Here is a 23,155-nt window from a genome sequence, read left to right as displayed (position 1 = left end):
CGGCGGGCCACCTAGCGGGATTTGCCTTCTTTTGTAGGGCCTTTGGTTGGTCCTGCCCGGTGTCCGGATTTTTGCCCTGCAGGATGTTGGCGGCCTGGGGCAGGGTGGCTCCGCGGCTACCTGACTCCTGGTTGCCGGTCACGCATGCCTTGTTATCCCGTCTTCTTGAGGTGTTGCCGGTGGTGGCGAGTTCAGCCTTTGAAGCCTGTTTGTTCCGTGCAGCCTTTTCCTTGGCCTTCTTCGGGGCCTTGCGAGTGGGGGAGCTACTGGTTCATCCGGCAGACGTCTCTAGTTTGTGGGGTCTCCTGTATAGCCAAGTTCGGGTTGATCAGTGTTCAGTGCGTCTCTTCATCGCCCGATCTAAGTCGGACCAGCTGGGCAGGGGGCGCACGGTGGTCTTGCACCGTGTGGAGGGTTGCGCTTCGTGCCCCGTCTAATCCCTGGTTGCCTATATGGCGGTTCATCCTAATTTTGATCTGGCATTGTTGATCCATGCGGATGGGGCTCGGCTCACACGTTATCAATTTTTGGCGGTCTTGCGGCGGGCTCTGATTCAGTGTGGTGAGGAGCCAGCGCGCTATGGCACTCACTCATTCCGCATCGGTGCTGCTACTAGTGCTTTTGAGGCGGGTGTGCCCACTGAGGCTATTCAACAGCTTGGCCGTTGGTCGTCCGCGGCCTATCGTGGTTACATTCGTCCATCGGGTTCTGGATTGACGGGTTCCCAGTTGGGTGGACGGCGTTAATGGGCGATACAGTTTGTGGGGGTTGGGGTGGTGTTGGTGGGTGCTTGCATTGGGTGTGGCTGCGCTGATTCACTGCATGGCTTTCTGTTACTAACCCCTTGGTTTATGAGGACATGTGCGTGACTGCTGAGTTTTGCCTTGCAGATGCTGTTCAGCGGGTACTGTCGGTTTGGATCATTGGGCACTCCTTCGTCCATTGGGCGGGGGAGCGTGCAGTGGTCAGACCGTGCGGTCAGCACTTGGGCCTTCATCGGTGCGGAGTCTTCGTCTCGTGGTGGGGTCAGCGAGGCATGCGTTGGCATCAGCTGCTGCCTCTTCTAGATGACCTTCGGCATCGTGCTCGGCGCCCGGATCTTTTGCTGCTTCATCTTGGGGGCAACGATGTTGACTCGCTTAGCGGAAAATGTTTAATTGACACTGTCATTGCTGATCTCGGGGTTATTCGGGGTTGGTTTCATGCTGCCCGGATCGTTTGGTCCGACATTATACCGCGCCCAAAGCGGTTGGTGTCTCGTAGGTGGACCAGAGGGCTTATCAAGGTGAATCGTCAGATCGGTCGGTGGGTGGAATCTAGAGGGGGGTTGCAGATTAGGCACACTTGGGTTGATGTCTCTTGTTCTGGGTTGTTTTACAGGGATAGAGTGCACCTTTCGGACATTGGGTGGGATCTCCTGTTAGACGATTTTGCTTCTTGTTGTGAATGAGTGCTAGACCTCTAACCGCAGCTCTGTTCATTGTTTGGGGGGGCCTGTAACGGGTTTCAGGCCCGTGGCGGTATCCTGAGCTACTGGCGGCTGGTCTCATCATGGGATGAGTGGTAGACCGGCTGGGAGCCGTGCCTGGTGGGTCGGATGACCCTGGACAATGGGGCATGTGGGGACATGCCACCCCTCGGACCCTTGCTTAGACGGCAGGGTCGGGGGCCATTTTCATCTGTCGGTAGCTCGGGATCGGGGTCACAATGGTGGGTACCATTGTGGCGGTTTAATTAGATAAAATGTTATTTAAGGATGTTTATTATATGTTTTTTACTATATGTAAATTGTTATTTAAATATGTTTTGTTACAATAAACAGGACTGCGGCCAGGTTTATCCACTCAGGTCTACGTGTATTTTTGGTGAGGGGGTTGGATTGGTATTTGAAGGGTGGAAAGGTATACATCGGGGAAGCGAGCTGCTCCAGCTTCCGCTGTTATAAAAAGCCCAAGAGCTTGTCTCGATGGGCGGCTCTAACGCGGAGCTGGGAGGCCCGCGTTGCCTTCCGTCGGGAAGATAGTTAGGAAGGGGTGGTTTGGCAGGTAGAAAATTTTAAAGAAGGGAGGAGGTCTGTCCCACCGTGGGACGGACCTCCTATAAGGTCAAATTGGGGCCGTAGGGTTGGGTGGGTGGGGGGTATATAAGCTGGACGCTCGGAGGACCGTAACGGTTTCCGGTCCTCCGAGGCAGCTTTCCCGCCCTCCCGCCCGTTAGTTCTGCGTGATTTAGTGTGGGGTTTTTGGTTGGCGGTATCCCGAGCTACTGGCGGCTGGTGTCATCATGGGATGAGTGTTAGGCCGACTGGGAGCCGTGCCTGGTGGGTCGGTTGACCCTGGACAATGGGGCATGTGGGGACATGCCACCCCTCAGACCCTTGCTTAGACGGCAGGGTCGGGGGCCATTTTCATCTATGTCGGTAGCTCGGGATCGGGGTCACAATGGTGGGTACCATTGTGGCGGTTTAATTAGATAAAATGTTATTTAAGGATGTTTATTATATGTTGTTTACTATATGTAAATTGTTATTTAAATATGTTTTATTACAATAAACAGGGCTGCGGCCAGGTTTATCCACTCAGGTCTACGTGTATTTTTGGTGAGGGGGTTGGATTGGTATTTGAAGGGTGGAAAGGTATACATCGGGGAAGCGGGCTGCTCCAGCTTCCGCTGTTATAAAACAGCAAGCCAAAAACTGTGGGTGGCCGAAGAGGGGACAGATAGCTGAGTGAACAAACAGACTCAGCAACCAGCTAAACAGTATTGTGCAAATAGTAGCTCTGAGTGCACACTCATTTAACAAAGCAAACAGCAGGGTCAAAAAGTTCAAGTGCTGTAGCAAAGTGAAACGTCTGAGCCAACAATGGCTAATTAACAGCAATCAGTGCAAACATGTGAGTCAGCAGAGCAATGAGGCACATCTAATGGCTAGTAAACTAATGGAGCATGCTGTGAAAGTAACACTTTTTGATAGTATTAAGAATAAGAGGCATAAAATAGCAATTAACATCCCAGACCAGGAGAGAAAGAGGTTAATTCAGAAGGAGATGTCTCTACAAACATAGTGAGCATGGTAATATAACAGAATAGTTAATGATAAGAAAGAAAATTAAAACGCAGAGAAAAAGGGATAAAAAGTGAACAAATGCTCAGTAGCGCTGCAGTTTAATCATTAACCATGACGGAGAGATATAGACAGTAGTAGCTGTAAGGGAAGAGAGCAGAGAAGGGGGAAATAAGAAGAAAACGCAGAAGCAAATAGATCGAATATTACAGCTCACATGCTGTACAATAAGACAGTGGCTGAAAAAGGCACCCGAACTCGGCTAACAAGTAATCAGTACCGTGAAGCATAGCCAATAATTGTTAAATACAAATAAGGAGCATATTGTGAAAAAATAACATTGCAGGAAAGTGTTGGAGATAAGAGGCAGTTAGCAGTAAGGAGTTACTTACAGAAAAGGAAGGTAAAATCGAAGTAAAGGTAGGGACAGAAGAGCAAAATGGCCGAGGGGCATGATCCTGCAGAGCAAAGTCACATGGCAGTAAATAAAAGAGAGCAAAGAACATGAAGAGAGGACTAGCACATACGGCAATAAGGTAGATGAGGTAGAAAGAAATATAGAAAGGAGCCATTCAAGCAGGTTATAGCAAAAAGAGAGAGAGTCATGGTATAATATTTATGCAATTTAAAATTTGAAAACAAAGGTATAAAAGTCACTTTTCAAAGGCAGCATGAGAGACGAGCAGCAGGCACAGCAGGGGCAAGCTCATACAGAGTCAATCGGGGTCGGCGAAGTCTCCTCGATGTAAGTAGCCAGGAGCTCCGGGTCAGAGAAGTCCCGCGTTTGATTCAGGAAAGTAACCCTCATTCTCGCCAGATAGAACAGTCCGTAGCAGGCTCCCATCTTCTTCAATTGCGGTCTGAATGCAAGGAGTTGCTGGCGGGCTTTAACGGTATTCTTGTGAAGATCTGGAAGGAAGAGGATTTTATTTCCCTCGTGGGTCACAGGCGCCATGAATCGGGCTTTTTGTTGAATTTTGATGACCTGTGGGTAGCGGACGATCCGAAGCACAATGGGTTGTGGACGGCGATCACGCGTGAACCGGGAGGATGGTGAGCGGTGAGCGCGCTCAATTTCAAAATCATGTTTAAAGTGGAGGTCCAGTAATTTGGGAATAAAGGACTCCAGGAACGCCACCATATTATTTCCCTCTTGACCTTCCGGGACCCCCAAAAGACGCAGGTTATTTCGGCGCGAACGGTTACTCGCGTCTTCCATCTCTTTTTCCAGGGCCAACGTGCGTTTCACGTGGCCCTGCAGTGCCTTAACATTGGCATCTGTGGTCGCCGATTTTATTTCCAAATCCGCTATTTTTAATTTGAAAGTGGTCAGTTCGGTTTGTATTGTGGAAAGGTCATCCTTAAGCTCAGAGATGGCATCAGGTCTTGCACTGTTTTAATTGCAATCCACAAATCAGACATGGAGGGAGCCTCAGGGCTATCATGTGTCTCCGATTTTGAATCCTTTGCAGGAGAGGGAGGGTCGGGTTTGTGCCTCTTGCCCTTGGTAGCTGCAGCCATCGTTTACAGTGCAGATGGAGTTGGATTGAGGGGTCTGGCACCAGTGTAGTGCAGCCAGATAGAGGAAAGATGGTAAAGGTTGTTGGAGCCGGTTTTTCAGACGACCATCTTCGTCGGGCTCAACAGCGCCCCCCCGAGACCTGCTACTTTAATATCAGCTCAGTGAAGTTAAGTCCAGGGCCCAGCCAGCCACATCTTTATTTTTCCTTTTTTATACTTACTAGTGGATTATTTCAGTCTAATTGCAGTTTCGTCTTCTATTTTGTGGACTAACTATACAAGCCGGTGTACTTATTTTCTTTGTTAAAGTGTGAAGATATATTTTGTGAATGGTTGTCAAACTGGCATTGTATTATTTATTTTCTTTTTTGACCAATATGTTTGTCAAAAAGTTAATATACAAATAAAGAATTTTTTTAAAAAATGAGCCGAGTCTCTTTCATTTGAAAGAAACTCTGGAATGAGAAGGGCATAGTTGAGGTGATAGGCTGAGGAGTAATCTAAGCAAATACTTTTTTTTTTACAGAAAGGGTGGTAGATGCGTGGAACAGTGGAACAGTCTCCCAGTAGAGGTGGTGGAGACAGACTGGCCCTGATTCTGTATAGGACGCCCAGGAGAGGTGTCCTATACAGAATCGGTCCTACACTAAACCCTGATTCTGTAACCGGCGTTCATGGTACAGACGCCGGTTAGAGAATCGGGTTAAATTAGATGCGGCCGCTATACTTATTGCAGCAGGTAGATCCCTTGCTGCCATAAGTATAGCGGCCGCACCTACTTACAATGTAGACCAGCATTTTGCTGGCCTACATTTTAAGCGTCTCTTCCTCTACTAGGGAGACGCGTAGGGCTGCCTAGGTTTGCCTAAGGCCCGCCTTAGGCCCTTAGGCGAGCTTAGGCGTCTTGCGGGTCTCCCTAGGTTCCCGGAGGCGCCTTCAATATAGGTGGCCTGCCTGGGGAGCATTTTTTAAAAAAACGTGCATCCCGATTGGCTGATTAGACAGCTGTAGGACGCCTACAGCTGCCTAAAATCAGGACGCACTTTGGAGAATCAGGCCCACTGTGTCTAATTGCAAGAAAGCCTGAGTAAGGCACGTGGGATCTCTTAGAGCAAGGGTGTCAAAGTCCCTCCTCGAGGGCCGCAATCCAGTCAGGTTTTCAGGATTTCCCCAATGAATACGCATGAGATCTATTAGCATACAATGAAAGCAGTGCATGCAAATAGATCTCATGCATATTCATTGGGGAAATCCTGAAAACCCGACTGGATTGCGGCCCTCGAGGAGGGACTTTGACACCCCTGTCTTAGAGAGAGGAAGGGATAATGATTACCATAGAAGGGCAGACTGGATGGGCCATTTGGCCTTTATCTGCCATCATGTTTCTATATCTAGCCATTAGTATTGAACATCCAGGTCAAAGTTCACCACCATGGACTTAGCCAGCTAAGCCAATATTCAGCAGCTGGCCAGCTAAGGCCTAGTAATCAAAAACAGACCTGCTTTTAAGGCAGGTCTATCTAGTCACAAGCCTTAGCCAGTCAGCCACTGAATATTGGCAGTCAGCTGCTGGAATAGCTGCGTACTGGTTAACTTGCTTGCTATATGATCATTTTCAGTGGCACTTAACTGGTTATCAAATGGAGAAAAAGTGGAGAAGAAACTGAGCACGTCAACCAGAGATAATGAAAAATGTATTCAAACAGATAACACATTCAAACTATGAACATGCTATATTATCATAAGCAGTATATTAAAGCCAATCTACTGTATCTTGAAAATGACCAGTTAGCGATAAAGTGGAAGCCAGTTACATTGTGGGCATTCTGGGGTGTTTCAGAGGTGGAGCCGTCCTATCTTTATGTGCTAGCCCATGGCCAGTTAAGTCTGAATATTGACTTATAAATAATCTCCAATAGCCCACAAAAATCCTTACTGTTATATTTTAATGTATTTCCTTACTTTAATAGTTACAAGTTAATATTCTTATTGATTTTTTTTTATCATCTTATTCTTTAGAGGGTAGGAAAACCTCAGATATTGGAGCAATATATCTCATATAGAGAATCAGCAATTATTTTATAGGTGATAAGACTCCAACTCTAATCACTGGTATAAAAACCTCCCCCTCCAATAATTAAATTAAACTACAACCTAAATAGTCCTCTTATTCTTCATGCAATTAGTTAATCTTCTTTCTAATAAGTGGTTAGTCTCCAACTTATTGGTGATTCTCTATATGAGATATATTGCTCCAGTATCTATTTCTATATTCATTTATTTATTCATTCATTAAATTTTCTATACTATTCTTTCTCCCAGGGAAGCTCAGAACGGTTTACATTCATTTATTCAGGTACTCAGGAATTTTTCCCTGTCTGTTCTGGTGGGCTCACAATCTATCTAATGTACCTGGGGCGATGGGGGGATTAAAGGGCAAATTCTATATGAAGCGGCCAAAAGTTAGGTGCCTAATTAGGCACGGTTCAAGTAAAATTGGATGCTGTTTAATGAATCACGCTAAGCGGAACCTATTTTGGAGGCGCCCAAGAAATAGGCCAGCTCTAGGCACAACTGAAAGTCAGGCGCCTATCTTAGCGTTTAAGCACGCTTAAGAGCAGCGATTCTGCAACAAAGTGCCTGACGTAGTCATGCCCACGCCTAACGTGCATAGCGCCTATTTTTTGAAGGCCGCCTAAATTTTTAGAGGCGCCTTGTTACAGAATCGCGCTTTCTAGTTACGCAACCCCCGGCAGACGGATTCAAGAGCAAGTTAAAATGCTTTCTTTTTAAAGATGCATTTGACAGCTAGATTGGGAGCCTTAACTGAATCTTGTTTTTGAAGCCCACTGCTCTCCCCCCTCCTATTGTTTTTTTCCCTTACTCGTCTTATTTACTATCAATAACTTGTATTTCTTTCCCCATTTTTTTTTCCTTTTGTATTATATATTCTGTCAGGTTAGTCGTATTGATTTGGTTTGTTTCCCCCAGAAATTTGTAATTTTACTGTTCTGTACATCGCTTAGAATTTTGAATAAGCGATTAATCAAATCCATAATAAACTTGAAACTTCTTGATAGGCGCCTATGTTTCAATCATTGCTGATTAAAAAGCTTAATTGTGCTTGTTCTTCGATTTAGATAGGCGTCTATCTAGTTGGGCGCCTCCGAAATAGGCGCTGGTTACAGAAGTTGGGCCTAAGTGACTTGCTCAGGGTTACAAAGAGTAGTGTGGGTTTGAACCCACAACCTCAGGGTGCTGTAGCTTTAATAAGATGATAAAAAAAAATATTAACTTGTAACTTTTAAAGTAAGGAAATATATTAAAATATAACACGAAGGATTTTTTTGTGGGCTATTGGAGATTGTTTATTTGGCATTTATGCATTGACCACATTATATATATAATGGCTATTGACTTAACCGGTGTCAGGTCAAAAGCGCGCCGGGATAAAGGCGCGCGCAGACAATTGAGCGCAGCGCGGAGGTGCGCGCCGCACAAAATTACTGTTTTTATGGCTCCGACAGGGGGGCGTGGGGGGAACCCCCCACTTTACTTAATAGAGATCGCGCCGCGTTGTGGGGGCGTTGTGGGGGGTGTGGGGGATTGTAACCCCCCACATTTTACTGAAAACTTAACTTTTTCCCTGTTTTTAGGGAAAAAGTTAAGTTTACAGTAAAATGTGGAGGGTTACAACCCCCCAAACCCCCCCCACAACGCCAGCGCGATCTCTATTAAGTAAACTGGGGGGCTCCCCAACAAAACCCCCCCGTCGGAGCCCCTAAAAACTGTAATTTTCTTCGGCGCACGCCTCCGTCTTGCGCTGTTGTTGGCGCACGCCTTTGTCTTTCACCGACTTGTCTATGAACCGACTAGTCAGCTTTTACACTAGCTTTTACACAGCATGCACTAGTCAGCTTTTACAAAACTGGAAATTCAACACCAAAGCCCACACTCGGCTCAACATTGAATTTCTAGTTGTAGCACTGGAAGTGGACAAACGATGTCCACTGCCAGTTGAATATCAGGGGGATTGTTTGATATCTTCATTGTCGTTTGTGTTGTTGATTTTAATATTTTGATTGGTTCTGCAACTTGATGTTACTTGGTGGTGGACCATTATTCACATTGCTTTGTATTTTATACAATTGTTGCTTTGTCATTTGAATCTTATTTGCATTGATATTTGATTTATTATGTATTTCAATGTGCTTTTATGTTTTTTAATTCTGTGTTATTTTTTAAAGTGTGCTCCTGATATGTATGGTCAAAACCTGGCCATATTGAGCTTCTTTTATTTGATTCTCCCACAGTTTGCAACAATAAATTCTTTTGAACTGGCCTTTTTTTTTTTACCTGCACTATAACACACGCCTCTGTACTGCACAATGAAATCATTGTGTAAGGACCGCAGGATCTCAGTTTCTCTCTCAAAGTCCCGCAGATGCTCAGCTGTACTTTGCTGCAGCTTCTTCACTGCCACCAGGTCACCTGTGTTGTCCCCAAGAGGGTCATAGCGGCACAGATCCACACTGCCGAAGTTGCCCTTTCAGAGGGGTAGAGAGGAGGAGGCAAGGAAAAGGAAATGTTAAGACCCACTCATGTTCTGTTTCTTGTGCCAGGGCTCAATGGGAAGGGCTGCCTCATTTTCTTTTGATGTAAGACTCTGGGATTGGAGCTGATGGCTCCAGACATGTAAAGAAGGATGAAGTAGGAGATACAAGCCATAACTCGCCCCTGGCATCAGCTGTCAGGTCCGGCAGCCCATTGCACTTATTCCTTATTAAGCAGTATCCCTTCCACAGAGGGTGCCCCCATCCCCAGCAGTCTGTATTGAAAACCATCTCAGAAAACGCTAACTCTGTATTGTAACACCATTACAGAAGCTCATGTAAACCGCTCTGAATTGACTTCCCAGTCATTAGTAGTGGTATAGAAGCTTTCAATAAACAAAGGGGTGATGTTACCAACATGGGTTTCTATTAAGTTGGGTTATTTTATCACAGAGTCTCATTTTATGCAATGAGACTTAAATAACTTGACTTGGGCTGCTCTTAAGTCACATTATTTTACCACAAGTTGATAGCTGACCCCCTAAATCAGGGGTCCATGGATGGATTTCAGGGGGTCAGATAAAAATTAACATTTATATTCACTATACAGCCCAGTACTGTTGATTTTTCTCACAGATAATGGGAGAGATGATATATTAGAAGTACATAAGTAGTACATAGCCCAGTATCCTGTCTTTACGGAGGCCAATTCAAGTCACAAGTACCTGGTCAAAACCCAAATAGTAGCAGCATTCCATGCCACCGATCCAGGGCAAGCAATGGCTTCTCCCATGTCTGTCTCAACATCAGTTTATAAGTAGAAAATATAGTACCGTGTTTCCCCGAAAATAAGCCCTAGCAGGATTTTCGGGGTAGGTCTTAATATAAGCTCTACCCCTAAAATAAGCCCTAGTCCTGGGATTCACCGGCAGTTTCCCTTCCTTCCCTCCCATCCCTTCTGCAACAGAACCTTTGAGTGAGTGAGCAAGCACCCCCCCCTGAGCATCCGCACCCGCCGCACAGCCGAAGCCCCATCCTTCCCACCCTCCCATCGGAACCCTGCCACAAGCCTTACTTACTTCCCTAAGCAGTGTCGGGCCAGCAGCACTCTAACAGGCTGCTTCGGCCTTGTCTGCCCATTAATTCACTGTCGCATTACTGATGACTGCTTAGGGAGGTAAGTAGCGCTCGCAGCAGGATTCCAGTGGGAGGGTGGGAAGGATGGGGATTCGGCTGCACGGCGGGGGCGGGGCGGTGCTTGCTCAAGGGTTCTGTTGCACAAGGGAAGCTGGGTAAGGGTCCTGGTGCATGAGGGATGGGAGGGAAGGTAGAATAGAAGCTGGGCAAAGATCCTGCTGCACAAGGGATGGGATGAAAGATGCTGCATATGTGGGGGATAGAAAGGAAAGAGGAAGAATTGGGGTGAAGGAGAGAAAGGGAGAGATGATCATGTGCATACCCCGAAAATAAGACCTAGTGCCTTTTTTGGGCCTAAAATTAATATGACACTGTCTTATTTTTGGGGAAACATGGTAGTAGCAGATCTGTTTTAATTTGCACAAGAGGATTATATTTCATAATTATGAGTGGCCATTACTTTTTGCATAAAAAGAGTGTTTTTTGTAGATTGTTTACTTTAAAGTTTAATAATACTTTCTGTATGTCATATATGTATGAGACAATCAAATCTCAATAAATAAAGTACATTACTGTATATTCATTGCATGCAAAGCTGTGCTTATCTGAACATTTCTGGGGAAGGGGGTCCATAGCTTTCATCAGATTCTTAAAGGAGTCCGTGACTCAAAAAAGGTTAAGAATCACTGCCCTAAATGATGATTTAAGATCTCATAGCTTTACACCCTCCCCTGGCATAAATGACAGTATGTGAGGGTTAGCGAATGACTGAGCAAAGACGAGTGGATGATTGTGAGATGAGGGTGATTTAGTCGCTATCCTCTCATCATTCAGTGTATGATGTAGCAAACCTGAGGTAGAGAATGACACAGTGACAGAATTCATCACCATCCCTAACTCCATGGATAACCATGGGAAACCATCTCCATGTCATTCTTTAGGGAGAGAGGGAAGAAACAGAGTATGACCTTGCATTAAAAAAATGCTGGTGTAGAAGGATTGAGGTTGAGATAGACACTAAAAAATGACACAGGATGGTTTCTCGCAGTTATCCACAGAGACGGGAATGGTGATGAATTCTTTCACCGTGTCATTTTCTAGCCTGAGACTCCAACCACCCCTCTGTCCACTCCTACCTTTCCCAAAGCAGATATGTATTTTAAATGGCGTTCCTCATAGAATGGGGGGTCCTGGAGGTCTGTGAGACTCATACATCGCCAAAAGTTGTCCTTAACTGGCAGATCTCCAGTAGACAGGTCTACTAGGAGCTCATAATCTGAAAAAGGAGGTGGTATTTGTGACTCTCGGTAATTTAATTAAATATGGACATTCATAAGTTATTTATATACCAATTTGATCCTAGGCAGATTACATACTAATAATCAATTTAATCATCACATAATAACATTTCCAGTTTGTCATAGTTCAATTTTATATCAATTATGATCTAAATCATCATTAAATCAATATGATCATCCCAATAAATGTAAATTAAAGAGCTGAGGCTTTAAAACATTCCTGAATTCTCTACAAGCAGTTTTCTCCTTCATTATTCGAGGTGAAGAATTCCACATTGAGAGTCCACTACCTACAGTGGGTCAGTTTCTTATATTTTACAAAAGGGAGTGTTAATTGAATTTCAATTTCTGATCTCAGTTGATGGACAGAAAATATAATGCATTATGAAGCAGCACTTAAAAAGGCCTTAGTGTTTGGGAAAGAATCATGTAAGGGTAAGCTAAGGCCATTTTTAGTACAGCAGTAACACAGTGGCATAGCTACAGGTGGGCCTAGGTGGCCATCTTTCTCCCCACTCTCCCACACATGGATCCAGCATATGTCTCACTTGCCAGCCCACAAACCAGCAACTCTCCCCTCTCTCTAAACCTCCACCTTCCCAGTGTACCGCATCACCCTTATAGGCAGGGGTAGTGACATGCATTTGCTGCCTGCGCCAGCTCCACAGATTTCCCTCTGCCATGACCCGCCCTTGCCGATGTCACTTCCTATTTTCTTTCTGGCAGGACGAGGCAAAGGGAAGTCTGCAGAGCTAGTGCAAGTCGCAGATGTGCAGTGCTGCCGCCGCCCAGGAGCTGAACAAAAGAAGTATACTGGGAGGGGACAAGAGAAAGGTGGCAGTATATGCCAGATCCAGGAATAAAAGGAGAGGATAAAGTATGTGGTGGTGGTAGTAGATTGGGAAGACCCACCCAACATAACTGGGCCTACAATAGAAAAATGACCAATTTCTGGATTTTTGTATTAATGGCCAAGCACTAATATTGGAACAACAATAGTACTTTAAATACCTTTTAAACTTGAGTGGTGCTCAGAATCCAAGATGGAATGAAAAAACTCGATGTGGGGACAAACCCCTAAAGAGCTTTTACAGAATCTATCATTGCACCATTATGAGGTAAAAGGTGATTCAAAGTGCTTATTGAAAATGCTCATAACTATCATTAGTCCATGTAGTGAAATAATTATCCAACTTCTTAATGGCTTCAAAAACATGAATTCAAAAAGACAGCTTAAAAGTTCAGACAGCGTTGGTCCGGCAAGGTTCTGATGCGTTTCGCCAACCTGGCTTCTTCAGAGAACCCGCTAAGCTGCTTCAGAACTCTAATTCAATGTGTGTCCTAAACGAACAACAAAAAGGAAAATGATGCAGGTGTATACTTAATACTAAAAATACATTTAGACAATCAAATGAAACACGAGGCTCTCGACGCTGTCAGCGGGGTACCTGATCCGAAGGAAAAATTTTTTCATTTCCTGTGACGTAAGTGCTCAGCTGAGCACCCAATATTTATATAAGGAAGATGTGTCAATCACCTAGTGAAGGAACGCCCACCACTCAACTTCTTTGTTTAACCCAGTGGGAGTCACAGTCTGCCAATGAAATATCCATCTTTGTTCGTGTTTCCACAACCAAGCTTGAACATTGCCTCCTCTGTTTAAATGGGCCACTTCTAAAACAACGAACTGTAAGTCCTGCAGCTGATGGGGAATAGCGTGCCAATGTTGTACTAGAGGGGCACCCATGTCACCCCTCCTAATTTTGCTCAGATGCTCAATGATGTGTGTCTTAATGCTTCTAGTAGTGTGTCCTATTTATAACATTTTGCATGGACACATGATCATATAAACGACCCCCTGAGTGTCGCAATCAGTATGGTGTTGTAAAGTATGTATCTTCGATAGGCTTGGATGTTTAATACAAGTAGTTTCAAGAGCATGAGCGCAAATGGTACAATGTCCGCATTTGAAATGACCTGTGGGTTGCACCAACATGCTAACTGGAGTACTGACAAAGTGAGAAGTGGTCATGTGGTCCCGTAGATTTCTACCTCTAGAATATGCAAAAAGAGGAGGTTGTGCAAGACATTGGTGAACCTGAAGGATATGCCAGTGAGTGTTGATAATCTTCTTTGATACCAAACGCTTTGTATGAGTACGGAAGCGTACATACCATACGGGCGTCTGGTTGGTCAGGGGTATGCTGTAACAAATAAGAACGATGAGCATATAAGGCCCTTTTATAGGCCTTTTTGATAACACTATGGGGGTACCCACGTTCCTCAAATCGTTGCCACATATCACCAGAGCGGATTTTATACTCTTCTTTATTGCTGCATAATCGCCTGAGTCTCAAAAATTGACCCACAGGTAAGTTGTCCCTCAGGTGACGAGGATGATAACTGTCATAATGAAGCAAGTTGTTCCTGTCAGTCTGCTTGCGATATATGGAGGTTTCAAAAATACCCTGATTCAAGGAGATTTGAATATCAAGAAAAGCAATTTGAGTATCAGAAATGAGTGAAGTGAATTGTAGGTGCGGGTTACATGTGTTGAGCCACTGTAAAAACTGATGAAAGACTTCTAAGGTGTTAGTCCATATCAAAAAGACATCATCTATGTAGCGTTTCCACACATAGATCTCATAAAAATATGTAGAAGTGTAAATGTGTGTTTCTTCGAAGTCAGATACATAAAGGCATGCTAGAGACGGGGCCATAGTGGCCCCCATCGCAGTACCCTGTATTTGCAGGAAAAATTCCGAGTCAAACATAAAGTAGTTTTGCTGCAACGCTATGCTGGCAATGGCTACTAAAAAATCCGCTCTAGCTGAAGCGTTGGAAAATGGGATCATCACTGACAAAGAGTATCGTTTTCTTCATCAAAATCACCCTGTCATCCCTGTGATATATTTCGTCCCTAAAATACACAAAGATTTGACCACCCCTCCGGGACGCCCTATCGTTTCAGGGATTGGCTCAGTGTTGGAACCTTTATCTGATTTTGTGGATTTCTATTTAAAACCTCTGGTTTCTTTAGCGAAGTCATACATAAAGGACACTACGTCTATGCTTGCTTGGCTTCAAGAGTCCCATTCTATTCCTCAGGGGGCTCTTTTGGTCACTCTTGATATCCAGGCTTTATATACTAATATTCCTCAGTCTAGTGCAATTGAGGTAGTACGGAAACATCTTGGTACTCTTCAGTTATCTTTAGCTAGAGTGGATTTTTTAGTAGCCATTGCCAGCATAGCATTGCAGCAAAACTACTTTATGTTTGACTCGGAATTTTTCCTGCAAATACAGGGTACTGCGATGGGGGCCACTATGGCCCCGTCTCTAGCATGCCTTTATGTATCTGACTTCGAAGAAACACACATTTACACTTCTACATATTTTTATGAGATCTATGTGTGGAAACGCTACATAGATGATGTCTTTTTGATATGGACTAACACCTTAGAAGTCTTTCATCAGTTTTTACAGTGGCTCAACACATGTAACCCGCACCTACAATTCACTTCACTCATTTCTGATACTCAAATTGCTTTTCTTGATATTCAAATCTCCTTGAATCAGGGTATTTTTGAAACCTCCATATATCGCAAGCAGACTGACAGGAACAACTTGCTTCATTATGACAGTTATCATCCTCGTCACCTGAGGGACAACTTACCTGTGGGTCAATTTTTGAGACTCAGGCGATTATGCAGCAATAAAGAAGAGTATAAAATCCGCTCTGGTGATATGTGGCAACGGTTTGAGGAACGTGGGTACCCCCATAGTGTTATCAAAAAGGCCTATAAAAGGGCCTTATATGCTCATCGTTCTTATTTGTTACAGCATACCCCTGACCAACCAGACGCCCGTATGGTATGTACGCTTCCGTACTCATACAAAGCGTTTAGTATCAAGAAGATTATCAACACTCACTGGCATATCCTTCAGGTTCACCAATGTCTTGCACAACGTCCTCTTTTTGCATATTCTAGAGGTAGAAATCTACGGGACCACATGACCACTTCTCACTTTGTCAGTACTCCAGTTAGCACGTTGGTGCAACCCACAGGTCATTTCAAATGCGGACATTGTACCATTTGCGCTCATGCTCTTGAAACTACTTGTATTAAACATCCAAGCCTATCGAAGATGCATACCTTACAACACCATACTGATTGCGACACTCAGGGGGTCGTTTATGTGATCATGTGTCCATGCAAAATGTTATAAATAGGACACACTACTAGAAGCATTAAGACACGCATCATTGAGCATCTGAGCAAAATTAGAAGGGGTGACATGGGTGCCCCTCTAGTACAACATTGGCACGCTATTCCCCATCAGCTGCAGGACTTACAGTTCGTTGTTTTAGAAGTGGCCCATTTAAACTGAGGAGGCAATGTTCAAGCTTGGTTGTGGAAACACGAACAAAGATGGATATTTCATTGGCAGACTGTGACTCCCACTGGGTTAAACAAAGAAGTTGAGTGGTGGGCGTTCCTTCACTAGGTGATTGACACGTCTTCCTTATATAAATATTGGGTGCTCAGCTGAGCACTTACGTCACAGGAAATGAAAAAATTTTTCCTTCGGATCAGGTACCCCGCTGACAGCGTCGAGAGCCTCGTGTTTCATTTGATTGTCTAAATGTATTTTTAGTATTAAGTATACACCTGCATCATTTTCCTTTTTGTTGTTCGTTTAGGACACACGTTGAATTAGAGTTCTGAAGCAGCTTAGCGGGTTCTCTGAAGAAGCCAGGTTGGCGAAACGCGTCAGAACCTTGCCGGACCAACGCTGTCTGAACTTTTAAGCTAAGTCTTTTTGAATTCACGTTTTTGAAGCCATTAAGAAGTTGGATAATTATTTCACTACATGGACTAATGATAGTTATGAGCATTTTCAATAAGCACTTTGAATCACCTTTTACCTCATAATGGTGCAATGATAGATTCTGTAAGAAGCTCTTTAGGGGTTTGTCCCCACATCGAGTTTTTTCATTCCATCTTGGATTCTGAGCACCACTCAAGTTTAAAAGGTATTTAAAGTACTATTGTTGTTCCTTTATCAGTTTTTTTGCATATCACGGATTTTCAGGAACAGTTTTTTTGTTTCACTATTACCCAGTTGTTTGTATTGGCAAGCACTAATATTGCCATTAGCGCATAGCGCATGGCCATTAAAAAACATTTCTAAGGAAGTGAACAATTTTTTTAAAAAATACTGCTGCTAAATAGAAATTTCTAACTTTCAGCCTTCTCCATTCCCCATCCGATGCTGCTATAAGCTAAATTTTGACATGCTTTGAAATTACCAAAAAAAGTGAAGGTGTTGCACATTTATATATATTTTAAAAAAAGCCTGAGATTGCATGATAAAGTCAGTGCTATTTATTTTGTGGAAAAGGTTCACAAAATCCATAAGGAGCACATCTGAAGATCTTTGAGAAGGCTGAAAGTTGGTTTAAGTTAAAGTTACCATACGTCCGGGAAAACCCAGACATGATCTCTTTTTAGAGGACTGTCCGGACTCCTAGACAAACTTTCCAAAACCCAGCATTTGTCCGGGTTTTGGAAAGCCCCTGCAAGCTCCAACTGCATCTGGAGGGCCTCAGCATGCGTGGACAACGTCGCAAGCATCTGCGCATGCTCCAAGCCCTTCAGACTTGTAGCTTGTAGCAAAGAGAGGAAGCTTTCTGGGGACAGGGTTGGAGGGTAGAATGGGGTGTGGCTAGAGGCAGAATCAGGCAGGGCTGTGTCAGGGCAGGGCTGGAGGTGGAACGGGGCGGGGTCATGTGTCTGGGGTTTTCTTATTTTTTAAATATGGTAACCCTAGTTTAAGCAGACATGGCACTGTGATATTAAAAAAGATTAGCACGTGAGACTAGGGTTGCCAAATTTTCTCTTTGAAAAAAAGATGATGTCTGGCCCCACCCTGTTGTGCCCTAGTCCCGCCCCATTTCGTGTCTGGCTCTGCCCCGTTCCTCCATAGCCCTGCCCCCCACAAACCTCCCAGAGCTCGAAGGCCGCATCTGGAAGCTTTCGCTCATGTGCAAACATTGATGTAATATCACCACTCGCACATTCATATGACATCATCATGGTGACAGACACGCATGGGCAAAGGCTTCCAGATGCGACCTCCGAGCTCAGGATATCCAAAACCAGGCCAAACTGCCGGGTTTTGGAAATCCCTCCAGGCGCCCGGACAGTCCTCTAAAAAGAGGACATGTCTGGATTTTCCTGGACACATGGTAACCCTACCTAAGCCCTTACTGCCACCCATTTTGAAGGTGGTAATGGCCCACATGCTAATCAGCACATGGCAAGATAGGTGTGTTCCAAACAACAAAAGAACTGTAGAAAAAGATGTTCTAGATGCAGGCTTTATTTTATCAAAAGTTTGTCAAGAATAAATCAATAACAATCCACATGTGTCTTGAAAGAAAGGGACCCAAAACGGTCCGTGTTTCGGCGAACACACCTTCCTCAGGAATCCTAGTTATTGATTTTAATCCAGTATGGCAGATGTGGATATAAGCTAATAAACATAGAACCTCTACTCAGAAGAATCCCTTCCTCAAAATCCCGATGAAAATGCTGGAAATAACTATGCCAAGGACTAGTTCTTAAGCCACACCAGCAGGGTAGCCTGTACTGCTGAGACCTTTTGTCTTTATTTTTGTGATAAGACCAATGTGACTTGGCTTGAAGTTGCTTCTTAGAGCTCCTGCTTTGGTCTGCATTAACAGATTAGTGTAGAAATGCCCACCCTCTGCTCCCAAGCATGCCCTCTCGGCAGTAAAAATAATTTTGCACCGCTTGGTGTGCACACGCTAAATTGGAACTTTTCCCAGGACGCTTGAATGCATCCTGCAGTAAACCCTTTTAAACTGTAGTAAGCATGTGCTAGGACTTACCATAGCTTGGTAAAAGTAGGGTTACCAGATGTCTGGATTTACCCAGACATGTTCTCTTTTTAGAGGACATGTCCGGATGCCCGGTCGGCCTTTCAAAACCCAGCACTTTGTCCGGGTTTTGAAAAGCTTCCAGCTCAGGACGGTGTCAGGAAGGCATCTGTGCAGGTGCAGATGCCACATGGTAAAGTTGCTTGCATGCACACATGCATGTGATGTCATCATGTCATACCTGCGCATGCCCAGATGCCTTCCCGATGTGGCTCCGAGCACAAGAACAAGTTGAGGGGGCGAGGCTGAAGCAGAATGGGGCGGGGTGGAGCGGGGTGAATCTGGGGGGGCGGGGGCCATGGGTCCAGATTTTACTATTGTAAATCCTAATCCTGCATCAGATTTTACTATTGTAATCCTAATCCTGCATCAAAACTATTTCCCTTCATCTAGACAAATTCTCAGCTCTGTCAAAAAATGTAGTTATTTTATTTTCTGTAATGAATAAATGACAAAATCCAGATTAAGTCATCTAGTAAATTAACTGCGTGGCTACTGCCCCTTCCATCAATTTGGCTAGTACTAGTAGATTTGCCACCAGCTAACAGCTCCTACTTAATTTTTTTGTCTAAACTTGCTCTCTTCAATACAGGCTTCAAAAGCACTGATTCACTGGTCTGGCTATCCAATGATATAGGGAGTCTGCCATATCCTTTAGTTCTCAAACCAGTCCTCAGGCACATCAAGCCAGTCTGCTTTTCAATATATCCACAGTGAACATGCCAGAGATATATTTTTGCAAACAATGGAGGCAGTGCATGCAAAATTTATCTCTGGCATATTCATTGTGGATATCCTGAAAACCTGGCTGCCTGAGTATGTCCCAAGGACTGAGATGAACAACCAGGTCCTATCACAAATTTTGGTATCAAAGCCTTAACCAGAGAAACACAGTCTATCATATAACCCCAAGCATTTTGGAAATAAACATCCTCTTCCATTTCTAATCTTTGGTCAGAAACTGTTATTTCCTTTTTGCCTGCTATCTATATTTTTCTGTTGAAAAAGTAAAGCAAAGTCCTTAGTCTGCAGCTCAGTATTATTATTTATACCCAGAGGCTAAGTAAAATGTGTAACTACTAAAAAAATATTTTTGTTGATTTCCTGTTATACGTGTACATTTTGAGAAATAAGCTCCTATTTCTTCTCTTATCATTCCCTTAAATGCATTCACCATTGCTCCTATCTGCTTCATCCGGATTACGTTGCCGTTGCCTTTCTAATTTACTTTTTCAGTAATTTTAAAGTATACCTCAGTGAAGCCATCTTTCTGGGCATGTTCAATATTCGAATAAAAACCATCCTGTCTTGTATGGCCTGCATAATGGTGTTCCAGGATTCAAGAAGCATTTCTACAGGACAATCCTTGTTTGCTCCAAGATTGTCTATAACTCCTCCCCATAATTGCTAGAATCTATTTTCCCCGTGACAACATGCTAGGTCTCCTCTGACTTTGCCTCTTTCACTCTAAATCTAATTTTATTACAATGAGGCATAGTTATCACTATGGCATACCTTTAAGATGTGTTATTTTCACACAGGTCCCATTTTATGCAGTGAAACCTAGGGCCTGATCTTCAAAGTGAGAGACCTCCTGCCTGGTTAACTCGCATGTGTCTACCTGGTATTCAGTGGCACCAAACTAACTATACCACTCACTACCCCCAGGAAGCTCTCTCCTGTTGGAAACCGCCTGCAAATGCTCCTACAACCACTTCATCCCACAGCTTTGGAACCAACTCCCCCCTCAAATCAGATCACAGAACTCATTGATGACCTTCCGAAGAGCAGTGAAGGCCTTTCTCTTCAACTAAAAGCCCAACCGCAAACAATTCCCTCTGATAGCTCTCCGCCAACAACTACCAGCTGGCAACCCCCCGGTTCAATCTTCTGCAATGCCCCTCCAGAAATTCCCTATGAATGTCCTCAAGTTACTGTACTGCCCAACCTTGCCCTTTTGTGACTGTATTGTATTGTATCGCCAAATGTACTGTCCAATGTAACTTCTGTGAATGCTGGCTTGCAAACTGTTCTGAGCTCCCGGGAGGACGGGACAGAAAGTGAATCAAATAAATAATTATCAGCAGTAACTGTCCACACGCTGCCTCGTTAGTGCTGGGATGGTTCTGCGCTGGGATTTTCTAGTGAGCTCCTAATGTGGATGATAATGCATATTCACTAGGGATATCCTAAATACCCGACTGGCAGGGGGTCCCCCAGGACAGGTTTGAGAACCACATCCAAATGAAGATTAAAACCGCCAGCTACAACTACGGCAGAAAGCCGTGTATGGTAGTCTGCAGCTCTTCGATTATGGATGTCCCATTTCCCCCAAAGGCCTATAAATCACTACACAAGTCTAGCTCGATTATTTGTTGAGATAGCCTTACTTTTAATAAACGGAGTGATTTTCATCTGGTACCAGGCACCGTGCTATCCTGGTGTTCAACCCGGATATTTAATGTAGGGCTGTTTCTGGCGATCAGTGTTGACTATTCGGGGGTTTTTGGGCCAGCTCTAACCTAACTGGATAAGCAAATATTTGCCAGTGGCTGGTTAAGTTAATAGCAGACGAGGATGGGACTGCTATTTATGCAGTCCGATTTGCCTGCTAAACTTAGTAAGTCAGTGCTAAATATTAGTGACATACATAGCTGGATAGCCGCTAGCTGCAAATATTCAGTAGAGATAGCTGACTATTTCCCACTGAATGTTTGCAGTCCACTGGCTAAATGCTCTTTAACTGTCCGGGAGCCTCATTTTTACTATTACTATTTATCACTTTTATAGCGCTGAAGGTTGTACGCAGAGCTGTACATTTTGACATTAAATAGAGGGTCACTGCTCAGAAGAGCTTACAATCTAACACAGACTTGACATATAGGGTTGGCAACGCAGAACCCAAGGTGAGAAGAGTTAGGAGTTGAAAGCAGTCTCAGAGAATTGGGTTTTTAACTTGGCCTTGAAAACTGCCAGAGATGGCGCCCGCTGTAGGGATTTGGGCAGTTTGTTCCAGGCATTCGGTGCAGTATCTTATTAATAATCACTGCTAACCCTCCACTCCTCTTTCCATTTCTAGTAATAGACTGTATGGCTCATCCTGGTAGACAAATCATCTGTAGTAAAGGATAATCACTTGAAATTAACCAGCTTTCTGTAATAATGGCTATTCCACAGTGCTTAGCTCTTACTGGTTCCCTGATCAAATCAATTTTATTACAGGCCATCTTGCGTTCAAATAACAGACTGGAATTGGTTCATCTTCCTCTTTTTTTGCATTTTACTAGTTACTGTAATTTTAAAATGTATTCTTCTCCTTTTTCTAAATCGCTGACCATTATACCTCCTCTGCCCTATTACGTACTGTAGGATTTTTCTGACAATCAGACAGTCAGTCTAAAAGCACCTAAGATTCCTGTCATATATTTGATCTCTACTATTGCATTGACTAAACTTCTTCTGCCTCGTCCCCCACTAACTCTCCTCCCTTCTCTTTCCATAATAACTAGAATACCATTAGCTCCATTTCTATCATATATAAACCTCCCTCAGTTAAAGTAATTTCACTAAATAGTACCCTTTCTTTCCATGCCCCTGCTCAATGGGGTTGTTGTGGGAGGGGGGGAGCCTCCTCTCCAACAACTCATGGTAGGGGAACTTTCTTTCCTGCCTCCTTTCCCAGGAGCTCATGGAAAGTGCCTTCCATACCTACACTTTCAGAAACTTACAGCAGGGGGCATCAGTAGTAGTCCTTCCAGGACTCCTCCCTGCTAGGAGTTCACCAAGGTTTTGTGTGTGGTATCCTTTCCTAGCAGCTCACATAGGGTTCCTTCTGTATGCCCCGCTCCTGAAGTTTATAGGAGGCTGACTTCCCCACCACCAGCCCTCTATCCTTATGCTAAAGAATCTCATCATCAACATAACTTAGGTACACAATGAAAGAACAGCTGTTAAAAACCCACCAACTCTTCAACTGATGCTTTTGTAGTATTGTGATAAGAAGCAATATATAAACATCACATTACCTCCAAAGAATCAGGATCCAGAGTAGAGAGCTGCACGGGAACGGGGATGACGGGATCCGCGGGTTCCCCCTTCGGGTCGCAGGGATCCCGTGGGGACGCCCCTCATGGTCTAGCAGATCCTAAGGGGTTGGGAGGCAGCTTGAGCCAAAAGGCTCGTCTTCTTTTCCTGCCCTTTTGCATCTTCTTTTCCTGCCCTTCTGCTCCCAGCACACCACACGTAGCCGACCTGGAAAGTCTTTCCCTGACGTCAGAGCTGACGTCGGAGATATGGCTTCAGGTCAGCCACAAGGAGCGAGCAGGGCCTGCTGCCCTGTGAAGAAGTGCAGCACTCAGGAGCAGTAAAGTCTTGCGGGAGCCTCGGAGGTGGACAGAAAAGGCAGGGTCCGCTGCCTTGTGAAGACGTGCAGCACTCGGGAGACAGGAGGGGGGCAGAAAAGGCAGGGCCCGCTGCCCTGCGAAGACATGCAGCACTCGGGAGACAGGAAGGGGGCAGAAAAGACAGGGCCCACTGCCCTGCGAAGACGTGCAGCACTCGAGAGACAGGAGGGGTGCAGAAAAGGCAGGGCCTGCTGCCCTACGAAGAAGTGCAG

The 23,155-nt window shown here is 44.4% G+C and overlaps 1 protein-coding gene across 2 annotated transcripts in view; it reads right to left on the bottom strand.

The window, feature by feature from the left end:
• The window catches only part of JAK3 (Janus kinase 3), a 138,665-nt gene that overhangs the window by 38,666 nt on the left and 76,844 nt on the right, over positions 1–23,155 (bottom strand). For both annotated transcript variants that reach the window (XM_033957213.1, XM_033957214.1), the window contains exons 18-19: positions 11,412–11,551; positions 8,942–9,131 (exon numbers count right to left, since the gene is read on the bottom strand). In XM_033957213.1, the coding sequence (XP_033813104.1) occupies positions 8,942–9,131; positions 11,412–11,551 (330 nt within the window). The remainder of the gene's footprint in view (positions 1–8,941; positions 9,132–11,411; positions 11,552–23,155) is intronic.

The sequence above is a fragment of the Geotrypetes seraphini genome, chromosome 8, assembly GCF_902459505.1.
Source record: "Geotrypetes seraphini chromosome 8, aGeoSer1.1, whole genome shotgun sequence".
NCBI classification, from domain to species: domain Eukaryota; kingdom Metazoa; phylum Chordata; class Amphibia; order Gymnophiona; family Dermophiidae; genus Geotrypetes; species Geotrypetes seraphini.
This window is presented reverse-complemented; position numbering and strand designations above follow the sequence as displayed.